This window comes from Lissotriton helveticus, chromosome 12 (assembly GCF_964261635.1).
Source record: "Lissotriton helveticus chromosome 12, aLisHel1.1, whole genome shotgun sequence".
NCBI lineage: Eukaryota > Metazoa > Chordata > Amphibia > Caudata > Salamandridae > Lissotriton > Lissotriton helveticus.
The window spans coordinates 480,717,455-480,738,269 of NC_136073.1; the positions used below are offsets into that span (position 1 = coordinate 480,717,455).

The following is a 20,815-nucleotide window of genomic DNA, read 5'->3' on the forward strand; positions in this document are numbered from 1 at the left end:
TGCCACGCACGGGGTTACTGTGTCAAGATAGAGCGACAATGCATATTTACTTGTATAGTATACTTATGATCAACAGTAATTGTCAAAATGTGTATGAAAGTGCACTCATACTTTATGATGATATGTACCATACAAATGCTTTATCGTTTTATGATAATAGTAACTAGGAAGAGGGTAAATCCCAAACTTTATTTTTGCAAGATTAGACCTTTTCCAAATGAAGCAGTATGCACAAGAGTAGTTGGTGACCAAAAGTAATTGACCCACAAGTACAAACAAAGGGGCACATGCATTGAGACATTTTGCACTTCTTAATTTGCGAAAAATACCGAATTGCAAATTAAGAAATGCAAAATGCTATGCATCATTTTTTTCGGTATTTATTTGTGATTCGGTAAAAATCGCAATTTTTACCGAATCCCAAATAAATACTGAATTCTTAAGTGCATTTTCGCTATTCCCATTGGTTCCTATGGCCAAAAGGCCCATAGGATGCAATGGGAAGGCATTAGCAAATTGCGAGTGTCACTTTGAAAATTTCATGGGTGCAGGGGGGGGTCCAAATGACCCCCCCATGCACCCCTGAAATGTATTTATCGCATCATGTTTCACACACACGTGCCCTAAGGACATGTGTGTCCGTAACATGAATGTTGAAAAAAATGCATTTTCAGCGTTTTAAACACTTTTTGCAAATTTACCGAGTGGTTCAATTACTCGGTAAATTTGACCCCCTAATTGCGATTTAGCAACTTTAAAAAGTAATCATGCATTGCTTTTAAGAAATCGCATATTTGCGACTTCTTAAAAGCAAACGCAATTTTAGAAATCCCAAAAATGTTACGATTTCTAAAATATCATGATGCATCCCAAAAAGCACTTTTGGAATCGCAAATGGCCGATTTTAAGGAATCGCACCGTTTGCGACTCCAAAAATGCTTGATGCATGTGGGCCAAAGATCCACCACCTGCACAAGCATAGAAGGGACACATAATGCAATCTGCGAATGTGCTAATTCAGAGCGCAAATTTGTGTTGATGCAAATATAATGATTATGTGGGATTTGCCTTTCCACCTTCATTTGCCCACAGTGCAAATCTGCATTCGTGGGCGTGGCAGGGGTGCTAGTGTGAATTGTGGCCTCACACTTCCCATCCGCTGGCCAATTGTCCATCACAGAAGCACATCTATGCCCCTCACACATGACATGGCAGCTCCATAAACAACTGCCACCCAGCAACCTCTCTCTCGCATTCAAGTCCTAACCACACGGATATCCCAGGCACAGTTTGCAGAGCACTAGTGCAAATAATGTGAATAGCTTGGCAACCCAAGTTCATGGCACATCCCTGGCCCTCATCCAAAGCACATACAGACATGTATTTAGGACATTCCTCCAACTTATTATACTAAAGAGGTAACAACCTCCCTCATGTGCTCCTTTGCTCTTAAGCAGTAGTGACAACAAAGCCGAAAGTGCACCAATTCTGACTTAAGCAACAGCAAAAGCTTTTGTCAATTTGTGGTTCACATTCACCTGATGCACCATCTCCATATAGCACCAAGAAACCAACACCCTTCACAAGATTACGAGCTGGAGGTTAAACCCTGATTCCTGAGTTTATGGGAGATTGTACTGTCATTGGAACTTCAAGTTGAGTGCTATTCTAATTTTTTAGCAGGTCATATCTGTCGAAATTAAGTGGTGGATAAGTCCCCAAAAAAAGACAAAGCATGTGGAATTAAGCGCGTTAGACATTCCAGAGGTGATGACTCATTTCCAAGTGAAAATATTGGAATTATAGGTAAATGCCGTGTATTCAATGTGTGGTAAATTCCTCACCCACTCCTGGCTTACTCACTGGGAACAAGGGCCTTTATGACAACAGTAAACTATACAAATCGAAATTAGTAGTACTCAGCAGTTTATTTGATCTGGTCATTTCCATTTCTAACCAAACACATGCGTGTGATCGTGAGTGTATCATGGAAACCTGACACTGCAAATGCATAAATATTTCACATATATTACATCTTCAAGTACCCTATGTATGCCCTCCATTAAAGGACAAATGCTTTGTGATGCTGATTTATTTTATACAGAATTTTCGTCACCATGTGGGCTGTTTATCATTGTAAACTTACACGGTTCTTGGTTTTGCATTAGCATGCCAAAAGTATGCATTTTGCACACAGTCTGAAATACTAGACAAAAGCCTTAGAAATAGAGCGGCTATATTTAATACGCATTTCTTTATGACGTGGGTTCCGTTCCTGTCTAGCATTGACTCCATTTTATGTAAATGACATTTCTTCATGCTGCAGTCACAGAGCAATAATGTTAATATTTTAAGGAACCTGCGTTTTCGGATCTTTATTTAGAAACAATGCAGTAGGTCTGCGGATCCGCGAATCCTCTTGGAACTGTGCCCTGCAAATAATGATAAATTACTTGTGCAGTATGCCATTTGCTAATTATATCCGTGATTTACAGCAGAGCACGACTTAAATCATTCATTTCAGTCTTGCGTAACAGCACCATAAAATTTTTAGGATAAAAATGGTTTCCATGTGTACAATTTAAACACATAGAATAGTTAGTTAGTGTACACACTACACGCTACAGCCGTGCATTTGTCGGACAATCTGTCTTCCTAAAGTTGTGCGTTTAATTATTACCCTCGGTAAAATCGTAATGTTTTATTTCCATAACCGTAGCATTTATTTCGCCAGATTTTTTTCTTCTTTACACGTTAGAAAAAGAAAAAAAAAAGACTGCTAATTGTCTATAGACATCATGGTTTCCTTGATGAGCCAAAAATAGTAGGAAATAATTATAAATGCTAAAGAATATAAATTATTTTCCTGATACTATGCAGGCTTTCAAAGAAGCAATTGTTAGATGAGAATTCTTATAAAGAACACATGTTGATTCTAATTTGAGCGCTGTTCTGTTCAGCCAGGCTTTGATAAACAGTAGAAATGATTATCTTTTCTTTTAATACATTTGCAGGTGAGAAACCATACAAGTGCCCTCATTGCGATTATGCTGGCACGCAGTCGGCGTCCCTGAAATACCACTTGGAACGTCACCACAGGGAGAGGCAAAATGGAGCTGGGCCGCTTCCAGGGCAGGCGCCAAACCACGAACAGAAAGAGGAAATAAGCAAAGGGCCTCTCTTTACTCGGCCTGATATCCTGAGAGGGGCATTCAAGGGCCTTCCTAGCATGGATTTCAGGAGCAGTATTGCGACACAGCAGTGGGCAGCCGGGGACCGCCAGGGACAGGGGCCTAGCATGCCGCCCGATGCCGTGTCAGAAAATCAGAAGTCTGCCGACATGTCTTCGAAAGGCATCCATTTTACTGACTTTGGGAGATCCTATCAGGGAATGGTTGGGAACGGCGTCCATTTTCAGGGGTCGTTGCAGGCTTTCATGGACAACTTTGTCCTTAGTTCCCTGAAGAAAGACAAGCAGATGAAGGATAAGGCCTTATCAGACACCGTATCTAAAAACACCACGAGAACGGATGGCAATGAAGACAAAACAGACTGTAAGGCCTCGCATAGGAAAACTGAGAAGTCTCAGTATGAACCTCTTGACCTTTCGGTAAGGCCAGATACAGGCTCCCTTCCAGGTTCTTCCATAACAGTTCGTGATAACATTGCTTGGCATGGATGTTTATTTTGCTCCTTCACCACATCTTCAATGGAGTTGATGGCCCTCCATCTCCAAGCCAATCACCTAGGCAAAGCTAAGCGTAAAGAGTATATGTTGGGTGCAATGGGTCACAACAAAGGTCAATCAATAGAAGGTCATTCCTCTTCAAATAAAGTAAATGCACACTCTTCTTCATCACAATCCAGCAAGGATTCTCTTGTTTCAAAACTGATCTGTCATCTGGAGTCATCGGCTGACACTCTGCCCCATCAACGGCAAAATAAGGAGACAATCAGTGAGCAGAAGAATCCTACATGGCATGGCCATATGGACTCTCCTTTTGGGAACTTTGCATCCAATTTCTACAAACAATTTGATGTATATCAGAGCGTAGCTGGCTCCGCACTACACAAGTCCAGTGCTACCAATGAAAATGAAGAACAAATACAGCCCGAACAAGACCTGCATGTTCTTCCTTTTGGCTCTATAAATACAAATGATGCAGATGACTCTTCTGAAGACACATCGTCTGACGATAATGACACAAGTAAAGAAGATGAAGAAGATGAGGATGAGGATATGGAAACAGAACCTGTCCTGATGAACAAACATCTCTCAATCACCAACACAGACACCAATGAAGATGACGACAATTTTCAAAATGAGGTAGCCAGTAGTAAAACACGGGGACATGAGTCGCCTTTGCCACAAACTTCTGAGAAGCCATGGCACTGTCAAAATCTTCCACTGGTCCAAGATAGTTCACCAGAGACAATGAACTCTGAACAAGTGCCAGAACAACCAGTCTTAGAGAAGCAGATAAACATGTTGTCTGTCCTTCGCGCGTACAGCTCAGATGGCCTTGCAGCCTTTAATGGACTCGGAAACAGCTCAGCTAGTGCAGGATGTGTCAAAAGACCAGACTTGTGTGGTAAGTACCAAATTCTCCTTTTTACTTTACGTAAAAAATAAAATGCACATAAGAGTATAAATGTTTTATTCTAGTCTTAGATCTGCTATTATACTGATATGGGCCATGCCTTTCACCTTCCAGTTTGATAAGAGTGGTTAAACTATGCATGTGTTTGATATTCTTGCACAGCCATCTACGTTGAAGCAGCATTTGTGTCCTTTGATGACAAAACAACAATGCAGAGGTTACTATAAATGGTATAACTGCAACATTTTGTGCACATTAAGTTATGAAATTGCAATACATTTCAGGAGGAATTTGCAGTGGTATATATCGTATCAGGCTTACGATGGCCTGCCATTCTTTGGTGCTAAAGATGATGTAGGGAACAAGTCTTGAACGTTATTCAATACCTTGCTTAGGTGAAAAAGCATCCTAAGTTCTAGAGAGTTGGGTCATTAAGGAAGAGGTGTCAGATCTAATTTTCAGTGGGAGTCAAACTGCTGAGAGAAGCTTTCAAAGGTTTCCTTAATTGTTTTGGTGGTTTCTTTCAGCAGTCTTCTTTTTCTAAAATTGTCAATTTAGGTGAGTTCTTCAGCTTTGGGCACCAAGAATTCCACAATGTTGGGATAAAATATGGCCTGAAGAAGCAGATTTACATTACACGATCTTACACTGTTCTTATGATTATATTTCAGGAACAGATAGCAAAAAAATATTTTGCCTCCTGGCCGGATGTATCATTGAAGACGATTCATATGATTTTGAATTTAATTCTTCGTGCCATTGGTAGTCGAAGACATGTTAAAAAGTGTAATGTGAGGCTAGTTCTCCTAATGGGAATTGACCGTAGAGTTGAAAACTACTATGAAGAACATAGCAAATAAGTCTTTTCAAAAGTTTTCCATAATAGGAATTTGGGCTGTGAAGCAAAGTATTGTTTTCCTCCTCATCAATATTAGACTTCCCTCTGAATTCTCCCTTTCTTCCCATGCAGAAATATAAATAAAAGGGTCACTCTTTCCAGTTCCAGAGTGAAGGAGAGGAAACTAATCAGTTGTGTATCTAACTTCAGGCTTTACATTTATTTCATGAGCTCCTTGAACTTGTCTAAGGGTGGTGGTTAGAGTGCCTGTTTACTTAAATTGATTCCACTTTGGTTTTCATATGACTGTTCCAAGTTTATAAAAAAGATTAAAAACATCTAATCACTTTATGATTTTTCTCTTAATGAAAGATTACTTTTGAAAGAGCTGTCTTGTTTGAATGGTCAGAGTTGTGAATTTAATCAGTGATTTCGATTAAGTATTTGTATTTAATCTAATTGTGGCTTCAGAATTATTCATAAATCCAGACTGCTCACTATAGTCTATTTACATTTTGAATTTGTATCACATTTGTTTCATAGCCTTTTTCTGAGTATGTCCATAGAAATTGCACTGTTGTTGATCCTATCAGGTGCAAAGCATGGTATCATTCGGAAGGATGAAGTCTGTCAGGTCACGAGCATCTGACATAATGATATCTTTTTGGCAGAGTAGCCTGGTGCTTTGGTGTAGTAGCCCTTGACCATAAGGATGGCCATTTCAAACTGTTATGTATTTTCCATCTGAAGTCACCAGAATAAATCACAAGTTCTGTGAACTAGGAAGACAAGGTAGTGCAGATGACAAGGAATGCAGGATTAAATACAACAAAAACGAACCGTGGGTCTAGAAAGTCAATATTATGATGGGCTAACCTTAGCTTCTCTATAGTAAGTTAGTACCCAAGTTACCAGGAACGCCCAGGAAGCGGAACTCATAGAAGACAGAGAACAAAGTGATAAGTGGTAAGATGCAAGATCATAAGTCTGGATTGCCATCAACTTAACCTTGTGATCAGTCTTATCATTTGGTCATCCAGCTAAGGTAATGGAATGTCTCTTGATCATTGAGACGTGCTACCATTCCAACAGTGGTGGGCTGGATCATACCCACAGTCACTTGAAGACAGCAAATGAGCAACTGACTAGTTGATTACCAAAAGGAATAATAAAGTGCAGTGCAATAAACACAAAAAGTGTATAGTGAGTTAAAATAGAGTGGTGTGTCCAAACATAATACATATTTTATTGAAATATAGACAGATCCCCTAATTAAAACCAGAACAGTGCAAACAGCAGTTTAAACAAATGACTGCCAAAAAGGGCCAACATGTTTCAGCTAAACGGGCGAAAAGTCCCTCCGCTTTCGTCAGGGAGGGCCTATGCTCTCACAAATTGCTACTGCATACAATCGTGTTGAATCTAAAGTAAATGTGAGAAAACAATCAATTGTAGGTTGCTGGGTGAGCATATAGAATATTTAAGTATAGAATATGTTAGTATATGAACCACACTAGAAAGAGCACTTGTAGATGGTATTCTGATTACTTTGTTTCATTTAAATTTGTTGCAGATGCCACCTTCATTAATTGACACGGAGAATTTGTTCATAACAGGTTGTATTTATTCCAACCTTTTGGCAGTCATTTGTTTAAACTGCCGTTTGCACTGTTCTGGTTTTAATATGGGGATGTGTCTATATTTCAATAAAATGTGTATTATGTTTGGACACACCACTCTATTTTAACTCACTATACACTTTTTGTGTTTATTGCACGGCACTTTATTATTCTTTTTGGTATTCAACTAGTCAGTTGCTCATTTGCTGTCTTCAAGTGACTGTGGGTATGATCCAGCTCACCACTGTTGGAATGGTAGCACGTCTCAATGATCAAGAGACATACCATTACCGTAGCTGGATGACCAAATGATAAGACTGATCACAAGGTTAAGTTGATGGCAATCCAGACTTATGAGCTTGGATCTTACCACTTATCAGTTTGTTCTCTTTCTTCTATGAGTTCCGCTTCCTGGTAACTTTGGTACTAATTTACTGTAGATAAGCTAAGGGTAGCCCATCATAATATTGACTTTCTAGACCCCCGGTTTGTTTTTGTTGTATTTAATGTATGATTTGGGGATATGAACCTGGGCAGGTCTTTAAAATTTCCCTAGGACCCTTTCTCTCTTTGTATTGTTGTAGAAGGAATGCAGGATGGCAATGCCATAATTTCGAGGTGAAAAGGTCAGCGATGTAAACAAATGCTCTGAAATCAGAATTCAGTACATGAGAACTGAGAATTCTAACAAGTATGTTACGGGCTAGGGCTGTATATTATGTTTATGCTAATTGACTGTGGCACTTCAGTGATTGACATCCTCTCAGGGATTAGAGGTACATCTTTATCTCGTTTATACAAGAGATCAGTCTTTCGAAAGGAAGCATTTAGCTTGAATGTATGGAATGTTATTATAATATTTACATTCTTACATGTGTTAAATTGAAATGAAACGAGGGAACTATAGCTGTCTATCTCATCAGGCAGGATCACAAGAAATTGACTAGGTAACTAGGATTTAGTGTTGCTAATAGTAGGTGGCTAAAGTGTGACTAGCTTACAAGGAGTGTCATTTGCCATGACTGGAGTAAGTCCTATTATAGCATAAGGGTAACCACAGTGCAGAAGTTGAGCTTGAAGATCATCTAGAATAGCGGCTGCTGCACTATCATCGTTAAAGTTGGATTCCCAGGTGGTTATTTAGGATTCATGAAATATGATTGTATGTCTTCTGTGAAGGAAATTGATGTGCCTGGGCAGCAGTTTCAATTTTAGGTAACTTTAATAATATTACAGCAGATACAGCACTTATTAGGAAAAACACATTTTGATTGTGAATGAATTGACTCTGTTTGTGATTACGTCTCTGGTTAACTGCAAAGTTAATGATCAAATAAGGTGTTAGCCCATACAGAATGTAATGCATGGAGTAAGTGCCTTGCAACATTCCAACATTGCACAAAGCTTTGAAACAGCTGATTTAACTCTCTAGTTTTGGACTGGTTGACCTCATGTGAGAAAAGGAAATTGTAGAGACAACATACCAAGTTGCTCCAGATCATGGGCCCATAACAGGTCATGGATGTATACCTCAATGTCTATCAGTTATTTGTATGGTTCACATATTTGAGAATTAGAAGTTGTTGTTGTTAGGGAAGAAGGCTGCTTCTGCACTAACATTAGGAATACAAATGAGGTCTCTCTACTACCATACAAAAGGCAAGTGTGGTGTGCTGGTATCCAGGAAATAAAGGCTTTACTACTGTTTATTTTTTTATTTTATGACTACTAGAATGTTTGGAAACAGTTGTGGTTAAACACTCTGACTGAGTCAAGCCAACCACAGGATCATTGATTATTAACTATATATGATCAAAGAACCTTCATAGCTACATTTGTCCTTTATTTCCACCACAATCTTCAGAAAGCACAACAAATTATTCATTATGAGTGTTCCATAACATGCAACCTTTTTGTAGTAGATCAGTTAAAGTGCAATCAAAACAATAATTTCTGATTCTGTCCACAATTTTTATTTGTTGCTTCAACACGCTTCTACTATATTGTAAGATATTGACCTGATAAAAGTCTACTGAACGGAAACAGAAACATTTAGATGATACTCTATAAGGTTAGAGTAAATGTAATAAAGCAATTCCCATTGATAGTGGACATTTTTTAATTTTGAGAATAAACACACATTTACCACAAACATCAGGTCTGTTTATCTAAGCTGTATCAATCTCAGGTCTATCTTTACTTGGGATTACTGAAGCTTTTTTTGGGATTCTCTACATGCTGGAGCTGAAGTCTTAGGTTTAAGAATGTGGTGGCACCGTAAGGCCTACAGACCTTTGGAGAGGACTACATCTGTGGAGTCCATGGCTGTGATTAGGGAGTTACTGGCAAAGACTTTTAAGTGCAAAGTCGAAGTTGCACTAAATTAAACACACAGGTTCTGCAGTGGCAGGACTGAGATAAGTTTGAAAAGCTTCTTGCATGGGTGGCACAAAGAGTACTGCGGATCCACTTGTAGGATTTAATTTACAGGTCCTGGGTATATGGTAAACAGCTTTACACAGGATTTAGAAGTAAACTAAATATTCCAATTGTGTATACATCAATGTTACCATGTATAAGGGAGAAGCAAATGCACATTAGCACTAGTCAATAAAATGCTCAGAATCTTAATGTCTACAAAAAGAATCAGCAAAAGGAGGAGGTAAGCAGGCAAAATGTTTGGGGGAAGACCACCGTAAGGATAACAAGTCTAACATAAGGTTTGGTGTAAGATTTGTTTCCAAAATAAAAAAATGCGTGTACAATTAAATCCCACCATGGTACTAAGATTTTGATATATGAACTTTAAAAAGAAAATGGATATAATGAGTGAAAGGCTTGAAGTGATATTTCACAATTTTTGAACACAACAGAAATTTGGTATGGAAATTATTTTAAAAGTGGGAAACTAGAGAAATGCTCTAAATAGGTACAGATAACATACATTGAAAACATGCTTTTCATATAAATGTTGTGAATAGAGTTTAAAGGGATTTAGAATGTATAGATTTTTTTTTAAAGTCCAAACCAAAAGAGTTGTGTTAATAGTATGTCAAATGGTAATATACATATTATTGTCTCCTAAACTTTAATTATAATCCGGTCCTGGGAAATCTCTTACTAGGAGAAGCTTAAGCTTTTGAATACATTTAGTATGTCTAGGTTACTGCTTGTGCTTGAAATGGAATAATAATAATGTAAGCCATGTAAAGAATGGAAGGTGAGAAAAAAAGACCCCTTCCTTCAACGAGTTTTTGAATCCAGGACTCCAATTTTCCCCCAGCCGATCAAAATCTCCAATTTTTGCCTGTGTGAAGAAATTCGAGTTTATTCAAACACATCATTTTCTTAACTTTGGAAACCCATTTTGTGGCTATAGTATAACAGTATTTGTCCTCTTTTGATTTAGCAAAAAGAGACCCAAAGAATAGGAAATTCTTTATACTGAACTGCTTCTGCTCTCCCACACCAACCTATCGAACCTATACGTGGATCTGAATTAAATTAAATTCTTAATGCTTGTTTAAGAGCTATATAGATCTAGCCACAAAACAGACATATCTTTGGACAATCCTATATCATACGTTTACCAGTCCCTATAAACGAAATTCAAGTAGTACAGGTTTTGCTTGTCTCAGTAGTAACTATATTCAATCTTGGGGCTATAATATATTCTGTATATACAAAAAGTTGGATTCACCTAGCATTAATGTTCAAGTGTAATATGGGCTTAGTATTGTTTATCGCGGACCATTATTTCTGAGAAACTCTCAAACCTAAATTAGCCCACCATTTACCTGGGTTACTAACGGTTTTTAATATATACACATCCTATGTAGCTGCAACAGGCTGGGTGACTGATTACTGCATCAAAAATTGTGGTGTTCTCACTTTCCCAGCTAAACAGATTGCTCCTAATCTACCGAACTTTAATGACATTTCCCAAAAATTCTATTCCATGTTTTTCCTGAATTGCTGCGAAGTCCACTGGATGATTTTGATCCATTATTTCATTAACATCATCAACTTCACACAAAACGATATTATACCATTCAGTACGATGGTTTGTAATATCTAGAGGCCATCCCTGGTCATCCCATAATGTAACACAGACCATTTCATTTTTGTCAAAAACTTTTGAACCCACTCGTTTTGTGTTTTACAAATCTGCATTAAAGTCTTAAATCAATCTTCTTGAACTATTTTTAATTGTGGAATTCAGTAGCATATTCCAGAGCACTGTGGAACCTAATATATATTTCAATAAATGAGGGTGTGGGTGTGGAAACCCTGTGGAGATTTCGAATCTAGGTGGTAAAATTAAAAATTGCCTACAAAACCAACCACCATTCTCAAATGTACCACAATGTTAAATCATGATTTACAAGAAATGCTTACCAGTCTCTATATACGAAATAATGAGGCTATGAAGCTTACAGAATTTTCCCAGATTTCATGGAAGATACTGAGAAATATTGTTTTCTGCACGTCAAACTGGTAAAGCCTTTAGTAGGTCAGAGTCCATTTGTCCTTGATGGGACTAGGTTAGTCTCGCTATCTTCAAGTCAGCTTGAGGTGTCGCACTCTGTTGTGCCTCAACATACAGGATAACTTTGCAATACAGGAAGGTGGGCAAATAAATATGGGGCACAGGAGCGCTAACCTAAACGGTGAGCCTCTTGGCATGTAAAAACTACAGTATATCACACAAGCCTTTAGTAACCTGAAGGTTACTTTTACTAGATTTTGTCAGAAACTCTTTGGGCCTGATTACGATGTCGGTCAGAGGCTTTACGACCAACATGGCAGGGTTAAAGTCCGACCGCCATATTACAATGACGGCGGTCGGAGTTTAAACTGACTGGGGGTCTGACGCAGGTCTAATGGTCTCAAGGAGCCCATCGGGCAGTTCGAAACCGCTCATAATCCCTTATGGATTGTGTTTCCCCCATTGGGATTATGATGTCGGTTTCTGACAGCCTTTCCATGCCAACCTTTCCGGCATGGAAAGGCTGTCGGAAAGTGCATTTGGGGGCCTCTAGGAGGGTCTCCTTCCCCCTGGCCCTCTGCTTAAGGGCCTGGGGCACCTATGGTGCCCCCCTGAAAATCCCTGCACTGTGTGGTAGGCACTGTGTGGGGCCTACCACACGGTGCAGGGATTGTCACAAACTCCCATTTCTTAATGGGAGCTTGTGCTGTGGTCGGAACCTAGATGGTGGGGGTTCCTAAGTGTGATGAGAAGGGGGATCCTAAATATGGTTGTTTTGGGAACCGAAGCGTATCACCTATCTAGAAGGTGGGCTTGTAATAGTCTTGTAACAGGCTCTCTGATAGCTGAGAGATACTTGTATGGACATGAAGCATCGAGCTGGATATGAAAGAGGGTGCTCAGTTCATAGAATGATGAACCTCTAACGGGTGAATCCTATAGCCCTGCTTGTGCTGTTGCGTGGTCCTCGGGGATTTCCAATGCTTCGGTACCCAAGACATCCATATTTGGGATCCCCTTCCTCATCACACATAGGAACCCCAGCCATCTAGCGTTCACTCCACATGGAGGACAGTATGTCCTAAACTATATAGGAAGTGGCTTTCCTGATGAAGGCACCTCTCTGCCGAAACGCGAGTAGATAAATGTTGCCACAACCTAGACTGAGGCAAACTTTGTTCTGGATTCATACATCAACATAATCATGTGATCATACTAAAATTGTATCATGATCTATGTACAATCAATACACATCTAATGTACAGAACATATGAAAACTAGCCTAAAATGTATGTGACTTGTATGATTGGATGAATAGATGAATGTGAATGTTTGCTGTTTGTTATCCCTTTTTCTGTCCAAAATATCTTCTCATTATTGATGAAAATATTTAAATAAACTACATTTTTGTACTTTTTCAATCATGAATGATGGTCTCTTCCCTTGATTAGAATATCATGATGTATTTTTAAACATAATTTGAAGTTGCCCTAGGAACTTTACAGTATGTATTTCCCTGCCTAGGTGAACTTCTCATTAGCAGCATGGGGCCTCCTATCTTTACAGTCAATGACACAGCACAGTGCATAGCAAAAGACGATCATTTTGAACCAATAGACTGTCTCTTGCTGTGGGAATCTTCTCAAGAGACATTGGCAGCTGAAATCTCCTATGCAAGTCATGAGGACTTTTCCTATATTGCATCACAAGAATGCTGAGCTCTTACTCACTCACTGATTTTATGGCTAAGCATTTAATCTAGAGTTTACTACACAACTTGGACAGACTTATGTATCATATGAGAACACAAATCAAAAATTCTGGGCATTCATTAACCACATTTAGGAAACGTTTGTGAAAATGCAATTCCAAATCTCCCTGGCCTGGCACCAGTCAGCTCTGAGGCAGAGAGACATTGGCCTCCAGGGCCTATCAGACTATATATCACAGGCGGAAATGGCATCCATTAACAACTACACATCTCCTCCTGTATCAATTAAGGTTGACTATTGTATGCAACTGGCTACAATCGAACTAGCCTAAAATGCAACCTAAAATCAAATTCCAAGTTGATCACAAAATTCTAGATGCAGTATGGAGAATTTCAATATCTGCTTAAGCAGAACTTGACTCAATGAGCATTACAAAAGTGATTTAGGTAGTCTTGTAAGGATTCAAAGTTAGTGTTATCTGGAACATTAGTTTGTGGATGATCTGCCACCCAGGTTCAGGGACTATCCGCTGACTCAATTTCGAAAGGAAACACATCTTATTGAATGCGAACCTGAATTGAGGTTTGTAGACCTGAAGCTCTCTGATTGGCTGGTTGCAACAGAAAAAATGATGTCACTGTCATCACAGATTGCAGAATTCAATCACCCCAACCCTATTCTGAAACAATTGAGGAAACTATAATTGCATCCTCTTTCCTCCTGATTCTGGTTGGGGGGGTTCCAAAAGATCTCCCATTGGGAACATACCTAAAACAAATCTAAAAATATATGTATATATTTATTAGCAGAGTTTGTGAACCCCAAGGCAGGGTTCATAGACCAACAACAGACCTAAAAACTAAAACTAGATGTTATGGACCTTTTTGATATTATTTGCACCTGCAGAGAGTTGAATAAATGTCCACAATTCTGGTGTGAAGCCAGCTTTTGCCTATGTACCCTAAAGCTCCCGCCAGTAGGGTTTGGCAGGTTTTAGGATGTTGAGCACAGGAAGGCTAAGGCATGTGGCCAACCACTGCTATAGAACACCAAAAGCCAACTGTTGAATGTGGTATCTGATGAAAAACTGAAATTCACAGAAAATAAAGTTACGGATGAAAATATAAAATGACTGAATTATGCAAGTTATGATTAGCCTTGCACATGTAGGGTTGCACCTTTTTTTCTGCCCTCCATAGAAAAACACTGGCCAGGTCACTAAAAATCGGAAGAGGTGGAAACCCTTGCAGTCCTTAACAAGTACAACAGCCAAGCAAACCATAGCTCGCAGACAAAATACATTGCTTCTTGTACCCTCATCCCATCTCAGCTCTTCTTTCATCATTTAGAGAGAGCAGCTATTTAAATATACAACACAGGTGTACAGGCATGTATGTGTCTTGCCTGCACATATAAAAAGAATAATGACCCAAATTCATCATGTTAACTATTCGATTACAAACTGTAAAGCAGAATGACACGTTTCACCTGAATGAACATTTACACCTACTTATATGGAAAGTGCCCTATTAAAATTAACATTGTTAACCAATATGTAATCAATTAAAACATATTTCAAATACACACCAACATATGGCAGTTCTGCAGAAGTTGTTAACATTCATCTACTGTAAACAAATAATAAAGGAGGAAAAAGGAGATTGTAAAAGAAACATTTTCACACTAGGTACTCATTTAAATGCATCCATTAGTACTTAAAAAGTACTGTACAGGACAATTAAAGTTTGATTTTAGTATACCCAAGTGATTAAAGAGTGTGACTTCTCTTAAGAAGGAGATGTAAATGGTCATTGCCAGTTCTACCACCTTTTGATATGAAGAGTTTAAGTTAGTTTTTGGGGGAAATTTATTTTGCCTTTACAAGGCTAAGTATTTGCAAAATATTATTGTATTTGCATCAAAATAAATTTACAAAGAAAAATGATTTTCATTTGTGCAGAACATGTGCCCTACGCTGCAGAACATAAGTTTTATCTGAGATGTCCATTCCCCCAAAATAAGGTGTTACAACTTGGTGTAGCCATGTGAAATTATACATCTGAGGAGCGATATCCTAATCAGATGATATAACTTTGATTCAGTCACGGAGGCAAGGCCTGCTCAATTACAACTCAGTACACTGATAGTGGGGGGAACATATTTTAGAACATATCAACACATACATTGTCCTTGAAACAAAACTGATTTGCTGGAAAATAATGTACGGCCCGCAATGATGTTTATCTTCACACAAATGTTTATGGTCTCCTCACTTCACCAAGTTCAAGTAATTTCTAAAAATATGAAACAAAGTTGTCAGCACTTCTGGTGATCAAAGATCAGTGAAACATGATGCATCGCCAAAAAAATCCCTGTATTCAGACATACTCTCCTACCCATTACATATCAAGAGTTTAGCCAACAAAGGCCAGCTTTAAAAAAATAGCACTATCTTGTGAAACTGCTACATATTGCATAATTCTCAGATAAATTACCTCTCAGGTACAAATTTATAATCCCACTAACCTTGTATCGTAAATCTGCTAGAGGAACACAGGTCATCTGAACCACCTCACTTGTTACCCAGCCTGATTAGTGTCTCCTCCAAAGTGAGCAAGTAGCTTATTGGAAGCCACTATAATGTCAAAAGTGATTGTTACATTGGCTGGTGTGAATAAGCAGAGGAGATGAAGTACAAAGCACGAAACTGACCATGGAAACTCAGCATAATATGGAATCCGTGGAAAGACTATGGAGGTATCGCTACTTGAGCCTATGGGAGGACAGATTCCAGGAGACCGATCCTGGGGGCGGGATGTGCTTGTAATGAATATTGCTGGATATGGGCCATCATGTTGTGGGTTGGAGTGGTCGGTATTGGGTTTTATTAACAGTTGTTTCAGTTTCAGTAATGAGATGTTGGTGGAGAAAACCAAAAATGAGTTTCTTTAAAAAAAAGTGATTGTTACAAAACATGGTTATCTTCACTCTGAGAACAGTAGTTCAAACTTATGAACCCATAACACTGCACATTTGTAGAGGCTTGGGTCCTTATTTAGAGGTTGGAGGATTGGATACTCTGTTCAAACGTGGCATATATCACATCTGCCATAGTACAAAAGCTGTAGACTATAATGCACTTGCAACTTGTGGATGGGACAAGCACAACATTTGTGATGGAGTATCCCATCCACCAAGCTCTAAATAAGGCCCTTAGGGTTTAGAGTTTAGCAGAGAAGGTACTTTGTGGCAACTGCTCCACGGTACCCTCTACACCAAACCCTCGATCCAATCGTCTGAATTGCCACGGAGCAGACCTTCAGTAGCTGGGTGAGGGAGCCAGAGCCGGATATAGTGCTCTGTAGGCCAGACAGATTATGGGTCATTGGAGTTTTGGCGGTTCAAATGCCTGCCCTATTTAGAGTGGGCAGTCAAATGACCAAATTTACTCTGGGTAAAATCTGGCAGTAAGGGATAGTGAAAACGTTTAAATGACCCTCACAGAATAGGAGACAACTCCCATCATGTGAGGATCATTTGTTTTTGACTTTTCGAAAAACAAACTCCAGTTTCTGAAGTTTGTTTTTGAAAAAAACAAAAAGATGTTAAAAGTTTGATGAACATCTGTCCATTTGACGGTAGCGTCCATCAACCTTTTAACAAATTGCCAATGAGTATACTGGTGCTCATTTCTAAATGTGGAGCATGGGTAGTCTGTCAAGATGGTGTAGTATTTTATTCTGATGGTGTACACAAACTGTACTCTGCACTCTAAGTCAGGCCCTCAATCTGGTAGCCATCTAAGCACAATCCCAGACTTCCAAAGTGAGGTTTACATGCAAAGAGGAGGTTTCATTCAAAGAGGTCAATAATGCACAGACACATGCCTTAAATATTTTGGCTTATTTCAATTCCCTTTGTCGTTTTCCAATTGTGAATATCATAAATGTTAATGTTTTCATGCAACTATCCATATCCATCTCGTGGAGTAGAGGGTATTATTTTAACCTTTCATGGAAGAATTAATGCTCTATGGATACCCCCATTTCATTTCCTTTCTCTCTTTTTAGGGCATTCTTTGGTTCTGCTGTCAATACCAATCAAAATGTATGTTAAACTGCAGCTATCAACAGGTGTTTAGGAACCTCCCAAAAAGAATAAACATTCCTTAATATTACAATGGCAATCTTCGTGCCATTGAGTCTAAAATATTAAGTGTGTTTAAGAACTTCACACCAACAATTCTGAAAAACTGTATTTCTAAATGTTTTTGCTCCTGTACCTAGAAATATTATTACTGAAGAGAAAATATTCTGCCAAGGTGTACAATGCTTGTACATATTTTTATGTTTCAAAAGTTATGATCTTTTTAATAATTACCTGTGCTTGTAAGTGTAATGTGTGTATAGGTGTTTCTATGGTGCACATCTACAGAAGCAACACAGCTCTGTACACTGAGGGGTGACAGGAAGGGGTGTCTCTTTGTGTATAATCCCTGGAGCTAGAAAACTAGACCATTCCTAGCAAAGAGGAAGAGGTGTTTCTGAAAGGGTTGTTTTGGCTCATTTTTGAAGTAATGAAGAGAAGAATGGATTTTGAACTGTGCTGGTAGGTTCTTAAGATCATAGATGCATAGAGGATTGTTTTCAGATTGTTTTCTTCATGTTGATTAGCAGCCAAGCGAGTCCTGTGGTCGGTGCTGCTTTGGTCAATTGAAATTGGGGCATGCTGGGAGTTACTGTCTTGTCGCAGTCTCTGAAGATAATACAGGCCAGTGAGAAGAATGTTGCCGCCAATAAGGTTGGACAACATCAGAGGTTGTCCTGTGGTTCTGTAACCTAATACTGGAAGGTAAAGTTAAGCGGGCTAACTGGTACTATACTTTCTGGGCCTTTTTAGTACTATGGGGTCTGAAAGAAAGGTTGCTATCTTTAAAGACTCTGTGTGACCTTGCACATGCCATTGCTAGTAGAGGAAATCCATCCAAGTTTATGACAGTGAGGCACTCTTGGACCTGTGCCTATTTGAAGCTATTTGTAATTTAGATGGCATCAGTACTGGTGGGTTTACCTTTCTGGTGGGTAATTGATCTTTAGGTTTGTATGAAGATATGTCCGCAATTATTGTTTTTAAATACTTTAAAGTAAGTGAGGATGGTTACATTGCCAGTGGATTTTAAAGTCATAATAGACCATGAGCATTCTCAGATGGCTGATATAAAGGTAGAAGATCACAGGACGGACACTTGAGGTACTTTGTGCATTTCTTGTAAGACTGTGTTCTAAAGATGTTCATCTGGATGAATTGATATTTACTGTAGAGGAAAAAGATAAACCTTTGTTGTGTGGTACTTTCAGAACCAATGCTGGTTGACAGGAAGTCTATCAGTGTTTGATGGTCACTGGTGTTAAAGATAGGCATTGAAGGATCAGGAAGGATGGGATGCCATTGTTGTCTGAAAGCCTGATTGGTAGCAGTTATATTGAGTCTGTTTATAATTGTTAGAGGCTTTTCCTGTGCAATAGGGACATAATGCCCTGAAATGGTGTACAAGTAATATTCCATCTACGGTACTTGAAGAACTAGACTTAGTTGCATTTATACAGTTTCTAAAATGCATGCTGTTAAGGAAGCCCTGTGCCTGTTTTTTTTTAATAATGCTTCTACCATTCAGGATTCAGATGAACGGTTAGAGCTTATAGACAAGTTCACAGGGTCTGTGACCCTTGCACCCTGAGACAGCCTCAGCGATGTATGTTCTACAGTGTCCAGTTGGATAACATAACATAATACCTAGCAAAGAAGAAAATATTTGAGCAACATAAATAATGGTGTTTAATAGGCATGTACCCTTAACATTTTCACTTCCTCTTAGGCCATAGAGATGCTAAAGACATTTACCTTATACCTTATCTTCAATAAGCAATCTTGTGTGTCTCGCTTAACTTTTACTCCCTGACAACAATTTTGAGAGTTGGCGAACTGCAAGTGCAATAAAGACGTTATGACTGCTTTACCCCTTTGTTGAAACTTAGCGTTTTATTTTTTATGTTGTGCAAATTCGACCCGAAGATATTGGAGTGCTTTACATGAGCACCAGTTATACTACACAAGGACGTTAGGCACAAAATTACGTGATTTGCCCAGAATCACAAAATGTTGAGACAACACCTGGACTCGAACCTGGTTCCTCATTTCCAAAGTTGACAGCTCTGGCAATTACGCCACATCCTCTCAATACTCTTGAACCATAATAAATCTTAAGTCTGTTTCCTTAAGTTTTGTTCACAGTGGACTAATATGATATTGGCAAACATTTAGTCATCCTGAACTATTCATAAGCCTACCAAACCCTGGCCCATTCAATTAACAAAAATGTCAATATCACCGGGCAGCTATCATTGTGCCAGCAAAATGTACAGCAGTTCCATTTTGGCTGCCATGGGCTCGTTATGAACTTACACATCATGGAATCATTTATGATGAACCTTTGAACTAATGCGGTTAAAATCTCTTTACCAGCTGAAGAGAAAAAACACACAAGTAGAAACAAGTAGTCAAAATTTGGTGGAAACTGGTAGTGTACTCATTGAAATTGTTATTACATCAGCAGTGGTCCATGTGACAATTGCCAGTTTTCTGCTGCATGTAATGTCTTGAGAAGTTTACCTGCAAGGAACCAACAAACCGCAGACCTTTCATCTCTTTTCAATGTTTGCTCTTATAATATTTAATCCTATATGGTGATGTTCCTTTGTCACCTGTGATAGCAGTTTCAAATCCTTAGGCAGAAGATTATACAATGTAGGCAAACTGAAGAGTTATTGGAAATCCAAAGAACGAAAATACTTAAAAAATGTAAACTAGAACAGCTTCCTCACATTGTAAGGTCATCTGGTTCTTTTGTTAGCATTTTATGAACTGTTGACATGCACTTCACAAATTTGGCATATGTATCCTCATTACTTGACCGCACAAAATCTTACAAGGTGAAATCCCCTCTTGTGGGATCTAGCATTGTCCACTCAATTAATTTTCATTATTTCCATGGGTACTTTGATTTTGTGTTAGGAGAATAAGTCGTAAGGCTTATGACAATTGGTACTATAGGTTGACTCTTAGGTGCCTCTTTTATGATTTAATTACCAATGTTTATACACAGTTTCTAAACATGACAAGACAGATTCTGATGGAAAGTTTAGAGCAAATGCTGCTTAGCATATGATCCATTACTGTTTTGCCATTAGACCAACAGCATGTCATTTTTAACTTACCGCTGCCATCATTTAAACCCAAAATGCTCAGTGCAAATTAGTCCAATCACACAATAGATAGGGAGTCTTTGAATAGCTAGTGAACATCTCCCTGTAAGAGATAAGAAGCATCTCACAGACCGTGTATACCTCATTAGTCATCATGAGTGAAGTGGATTTTGCCCAATGCACACTTTCCTGATATAGACAACACACCTGAGAATTTCTCCTTATAAAAAAGACCATACAATTTGAGCAGAAAATTAAAGTTTAGATATCATTTGTATCTAAAAAACAAATTCT

General features: G+C 38.7%; 1 protein-coding gene across 6 annotated transcripts in view; it reads left to right on the forward strand.

Annotated features, from left to right (window-relative positions):
- ZNF536 (zinc finger protein 536) overlaps positions 1-20,815 on the forward strand; it is a 1,021,749-nt gene that overhangs the window by 618,906 nt on the left and 382,028 nt on the right. For all 6 annotated transcript variants that reach the window (XM_078671206.1, XM_078671207.1, XM_078671208.1 and 3 more), the window contains one exon: positions 3,015-4,592. In XM_078671206.1, the coding sequence (XP_078527332.1) occupies positions 3,015-4,592 (1,578 nt within the window). The remainder of the gene's footprint in view (positions 1-3,014; positions 4,593-20,815) is intronic.